The 6,015-nt window shown below is 39.8% G+C and overlaps 1 protein-coding gene across 1 annotated transcript; it reads left to right on the top strand.

Annotated features, from left to right (window-relative positions):
* The first annotated feature begins 544 nt into the window (after window positions 1–544).
* Window positions 545–5,062, top strand: proza (protein Z, vitamin K-dependent plasma glycoprotein a). Its single transcript, XM_072443348.1, has 9 exons — window positions 545–563; window positions 1,774–1,864; window positions 2,271–2,410; window positions 2,488–2,512; window positions 2,583–2,696; window positions 2,786–2,920; window positions 3,118–3,233; window positions 3,317–3,434; window positions 4,202–5,062. Exons 2-9 carry the CDS (start codon window positions 1,774–1,776, stop codon window positions 4,735–4,737), a joined length of 1,275 nt encoding a protein of 424 aa, XP_072299449.1. The 5' UTR covers window positions 545–563; the 3' UTR covers window positions 4,738–5,062.
* Window positions 5,063–6,015: the final 953 nt, after the last annotated feature.

Genomic DNA, 6,015 nt, shown 5'->3' with positions numbered 1-6,015 from the left:
AGATTACATAGGCCTAAGCAGTTTATATATGATGCACAGTTATTGCACACAAAAGGTGATTTAAAAAACAACAACATTGCAAGATGCATTTCCCATGGTAGAAAAGTTGTCCTTCCATCACCCCATTAAATATTTCCCACATGACTTTGGAATTATACACAATTATACACAATACTGTAAATAATTATTTAAACTTTGTGCATTAAAAGGGATAATATTTTGTCGACACGCTTTCTAACTGTCCTCCATCTGAGTCTAGCTGTCACCGTCCGACTCTTTTAGGTGAGCACTTTGCAGTATGTTCTAAAATGTCTGTTAAAAGGGGGTAAAATGTAGTAAGGGCCTTTACAGTGTTCTGTCTGTGACCCGCTCGCCTTGTCATGAAGCGCCCTCTGTCGGTGGATACACGCCATTACACCGTGAATACGTAAACAACGTTCACGGGCCCCATCGCCCTTCTGCGTGTGTCATTTCAGCTGGAGCCACGGCTTTTGTGAACGAGAGTGACTCATTTCAGGTGGAATTGGACAATAGTTTGACTGCTTCACGTCGTGTCCGCCGAGGTACGTCACACGTCCGGTCATTGTTTATTATAAGGCTCCTATGTCGCACGGGACCGTTACTCAGCTGTACGTTTGTAACAAGGCCTTATTATTATGGGCATCCACTGCAAAAAACAATAGCACTGCCCCAACTTTGAGCAAACTGAAGCAAACAGGACCTTAGTCTGTATCATCCTCCATGGACCAGTGGATGAAACAGCTGATCTGTCCATCTTTGTGACTAATGCTAATGCTACAAGGATGAAGGATGATGGAGCATGGGATGGATGGGATGGGATGGGATGGGGGGACAAAAGCTACGCAGTTTTTGTTGTGGATAGATTGTGCTGTTCTTGTGTGAAGTGATTTATAATGAAGATGTTGCTCCTGTTTGATCACAGAAATAAAGATTGTGAAATAGAGAGCGCACTCGCACAAACATGACTAGATATAGACATAGAATTATATAGAAGCCAGTATTGATCTGCAACTGCTCTGATGGATTCTCCTGGAGGCTCTCATCTCATTTTAATGATAAAAGTCAGCCAGTTCTTTTAGCTTTTGTGTATTATTTTTTTTTCATAATAATATATACATCATCATATACATTGTGTTTTATTCTGTGTTTTGTGAAGCACTTTGTGACTTCTGTCTGTGAAAGGTGCTATATAAATAAAATTTACTTACTTACTTATTTACTATTTTTATTTATTTTTTCCCAAAATTAAAGACATGATAACATTAATCACAAAATAACAAAAACAAATAAGACCAGATCGAAACAAATTAGGCAAAATTGCAAATGTAGGAAATTGAGGCATCAAAAGAAAAATAAAGTTAAAGCACACAAAGTCCAAAATAATTCAATGTGATTCAATTCAATTTATTTTTGAAGCGCCCGAAATCACAATAGCAACAATGAAAACAGATTAAAAAAAATTCATAGGAATTTAACAATGTCTTGGCAAGGAAAAACGACAAAACCTCTTTGAGCTAAAGTAAAAATCTCGAGGAATTCCACATTTCGTCGAGTGTCTGTCAAATGTGCCAGTTGTTTTTGCATGTAGACTTCTCCTACCACAGTCCTCATTTTCAAATAAGGTATAACATGTATGAAACCTAATTATAGCTTTTCCCTTGTTAAAACGACACAATTGCACGACATTTACGGTACATTTTGTGTTGTCCCTGGTTACTTGTTGATCTTGAGGGTCTCTGCTGCTTGACATAGATGCCGGTCGCCATGAGCCCCTTGGCTGTCCCGACGTCGCTCCTGCTCCTGGTGGTGGGGGCCTGGGCCACACACCAGACCCCCGAGAAAGGTGAGAAACATCAGCAAGAGCAGGTCGTCATGTGAATAATACGGGCCAATTTTTCAGTTTTAAAAGTTGTACACATTATCCGAGGAAGATGGCTATGTTTCATTTGGCTTATGTACACCTTCTTTAACTTTAGATGAAAAACAATGACCTATTATTATCACTCTAGTTTTATTTTATCACCAATTCAATCACACAATATTATTTTTACAGCAAGTTTTAACACAAAAATCCCTAATTCACTTTCACTCCTATTGCCTGATACAGTATTCCTATAGTATCTGACAGTGAGGGAAAAACTACTACTATTTAGAGTATATATTGAATTGTAATGACTTAAATTTAGCTCACGATGAACCTATTCATCTCGACATCCCTATTACCAATACTTGTAATGCTGCTCTTTCAGTGTTCTTGGATAAGGATGAAGCGAGCGCAGTCATTTCCCGTCAGAAGAGAAACCAGCCCTCCAATTTAGAGAAAGAGTGCATGGAAAAGATATGTACTTACGACGAGGCACATCGCTTCTTCCAAGACACATATCGCACCGTGAGTGTTGTATCGTTTTCTCACGCTCGTTCTGAAACCAACAGAAATAACAAACGTCTTTCCCTGTTTCCTTGTAGGATATTTTCTGGTCGGTTTATGTTGGTAAGATAAGTGCATTTCAAACAGTGATTTGTAAAAACGATTGAGCTCGTGACACGTTTCTTTTCTTCAGACGGCGACCAATGTCTCAGCAACCCCTGTCAAAATGGAGCTCTGTGTTCAGACAGTGCGGGGGGCTATGACTGCGTGTGCAAGTCCGGTTTCTCAGGGGCCCATTGCGAAAAAGGTCTCAGCAATTAGCAAATGATGATGTTTTAAAGTGTGAGCCGTGTCTACATCTCAAGTTTGAGTTTGTTAACCTCGGTTTCCTTTCAGATGAGACCATATGCCCCTCAGAGAAGGACAAGGGCTGCTCTCAGTTCTGTAAACCTGGATACAGCTCCTATGACTGTTCGTGCGCTCAGGGCTGGAGAATGAGCCGAACCGACAGGAACAAGTGCGAACCTGCCGGTCTGTTTTTAAATCTGTTTGCTAACATTGCAAATTGTGATAGCTGAAGCTTTTTTAGTACAATATTTTCTCTTATATCTGTCTACATTTCCGTTTGTATCATTTTGTTTGGTCTTTTTGACTTGGCTCCACTGAAAAGGCATCAATGGTTGGACATGTATTGCACTGAACCTGACGGGAGTGTTATTGTTTTTTAGTGTCAAATCCCTGTGGTAAAGTGAGCAGCCTGAGTCAGTGGGAAAGCAGACAGAAATCCATCAGGGACAACAACTTCCAGGGCCTGACTTGCACGTTGACCGAGTGCCCATGGCAGGTAAATACAAGTGTTAACGTTGCACATCGCTTTAATGTATCTAATGGTGATAAATGTCTGGTTGACGTCTGTCTGTGTCACAGGCGCTGCTGAAGAGTGGAGAGTCTGCTGGTTACTGTAGTGGAGTCATTCTCAAATCAAACATGGTCCTGACTTCTGCTCAATGTGCCAAGAAATACAGTGATTTCCAAGTGGTGGTCGGTGAGTACAGGGTTTATAAGTGATGGTTTAACATGATCTCAATCCCCTACCTGGGCGTCGGGACCCCCACAGGGTTTCGCAAAATGATTTCAGGGGGTTCCCTTGATGATACGAGAGGAAAATGTCAAATTGTTATAGTCTCAAACAAGCCTTGACACCCTTCAAATGCAGGGTTAGTAAGTGCAAGTATTTGTTAGCTTACCAAAGTAATGTATCTACATCTATATCCTTAAAATAAAATCAAACATAGATGACTTTTTATGTTTGGGGTGGCGAATGCCATTGGTTATTTTGGGGGTTGGGACTGAAAACGTTGAGCACCACTGAACTAAAGTAATGTGAGTATTTGTAACTTGTTACTTTCCACCCTGGCTCATCATGTACAGTATCATTATTTATCGATTCATTCATAAATCTGCAAAGCGTTCGAGCTGCAATAATACTACCAGATGTGAGATATTTGTTTACAAAAGCTACTTAAAACTGCAAAAGTTATATATATATATATATATATATATATTGATTTGCCAACCTGACGTGATAAGACTGTTAGGTTTAAAACATATTTTACATGATTTTGTCAATAATGAGAAGAATTCCTAAAATGTGTGCCATGAAATTGTGATTTTTAAAACATTAAGTAGATAGAATACATTTGCTATCACCCTGAAAAGATTTGCTGAATAATCATGCTACTCAAGCTTCACTTAAGTTGTCGGACACAAAAACAAAATACAAAAAAATAACACTGCCCTGTTTTTTGACAGGCACACGCAAGACCACCCCTGAAGATGGCGAGCAGACACTGCTCGTAAACTTAGTCCACTTTCACCCTCGCTATATCGAAGGCCGTCCTGAGAACGACCTGGCTGTGATCGAGCTCCGTGACCCGATAAGGTTCAAGAGAGAGGTGGTGGCTGTGTGTCTTCCGGAGCGCGACTTTGCCGACCACATCCTGGCATCTGGAGGTTACCCCGCTGTGGTCACCGGGTGGAAAGAAACCACAGACCAAACCTCCTTCCAGGGACCTCTCACTCTCAACCAGTTGGCTTATGACACGCTCTCACATTGCTTAGGGACCTACCCCATGATCATGACAAATAAAATGGGCTGTACGTTGCAGCGGGCCAACGCAGACTGCAGTGTGAGCTCAGGAAGCCCCCTGCTGACACTGTACAGAGAGGTCTTCTTCCTGACCGGGATCATCACCAAGCCGGCCGATGCCGACTGCTCCGCGGGCTACATTTTCCAGAAAGTGTCTCGCCATCTGGACTGGCTTCAACCCTTAATGGGCCCACGTTGAATGCATTAGGAAATGACGTATGTGTATTTATATCCCGGCCATCTCATGAAGCAGTTAACAATAATTTAAAATCCATAATATCCCCGGTAGTTGCTTGTCATTTCCTCTGGACATTCTAACATTCACCACAAGAGGGCGCTCTAATGACATATTACAGATAATATAAAGTGCAACAAAAAGCCATGAATATATCAGTATGTGTTTTGTGATGTGGATGCTCCTTTGATTAGTTTTGTTTGACGTTATCTACTCTACATGCACTTTGTAACAGTAACACTGGTTATCGCTGTTTTTGAATGCATTAAATCCTCATTAAACCCCTGAATGATTGGTGGCAATTTCTGTTCTACTAAAGATTATATATACTGCACAAATGTGACTCCTCAAATTAACTTATTGGTGCTCTATTGCGTCTTGGTCGGTAATTGTTTTTGCATAAAGATTATACTTACGATTATATATTACGCCTTTATCGCCACGTTAGAAAGAACAAATATGTAGTTTAATGCTGTTATCCCTTAGGAGTTCTGAGGTGTGACATGAAAAAAGTCACACAAGAGCCAGAAGGAGCTCATCTGTCATTTATGCCCCAGGACGAGCTCTGGGGTTAAAGGTTTAAAGCTGGATATTAGGCTTTGTCTCCATAAGTTATTACATTTTGAGTTTTCATCAAAATAGTATTTTGTGAAGTTTAAAAAAAACTAGAAAAAAGTTTAAAACTGTGCGCTGTCTGCTCGTGATAATAAAGTATTTAATTTCTCGTCAAGCCGGAGGTAAGAGCCGAATACAGCGCTCTGATTGGCTGCGCTTGGGTGGTCCATCCAAGTTTCACCAATAGTCCTTCTAAAACTACACGCACTATAATGAATGCATCTTTTGGGTTTAAGAGAGCGAGGGACACATTTGAATACCTTCTTCCCCCTGTCATGGTGTGAAAATCCTGTACTCCAGCTTATGCTTCATGTCAAGAGAGATAATGAACATGAAATGTGACTTTTCTGAAAAACTAAACAGGACTTTGATGTCCTGCTGTGTGACAGCTGAATTTCCAGAGAAAAATACTATATATATTATATATATATATATATATATATATATATATATATATATATATATATATATATTATATATATGTTTTAGGATGGGATAGTTACATAATTATTAAGAGAAGACAATTATACTATACATATCGGGAAATGTGTTTTTTTAACATGGCAATTTTTTCATGAATGTGCAGGGTTTGTTAACATGTTTTAAATAAAGAGTTACTCAAAAATG

Source organism: Eucyclogobius newberryi, unplaced genomic scaffold (assembly GCF_026437365.1).
Source record: "Eucyclogobius newberryi isolate DKJ021-1_F unplaced genomic scaffold, fEucNew1.0.hap1 SCAF_13, whole genome shotgun sequence".
NCBI classification, from domain to species: domain Eukaryota; kingdom Metazoa; phylum Chordata; class Actinopteri; order Gobiiformes; family Gobiidae; genus Eucyclogobius; species Eucyclogobius newberryi.
This window is presented reverse-complemented; position numbering and strand designations above follow the sequence as displayed.

Excerpts from the sequence above, each read along its gene's own strand:
- proza (XM_072443348.1), top strand. The coding sequence starts at position 1,774 with ATGCCGGTCGCCATGAGCCCCTTGGCTGTCCCGACGTCGCTCCTGCTC. Across the intron at positions 1,865-2,270 it reads ACACCAGACCCCCGAGAAAG|TGTTCTTGGATAAGGATGAA; the intron begins GTGAGAAACATC and ends CTGCTCTTTCAG. Across the intron at positions 3,234-3,316 it reads TGACCGAGTGCCCATGGCAG|GCGCTGCTGAAGAGTGGAGA; the intron begins GTAAATACAAGT and ends TCTGTGTCACAG.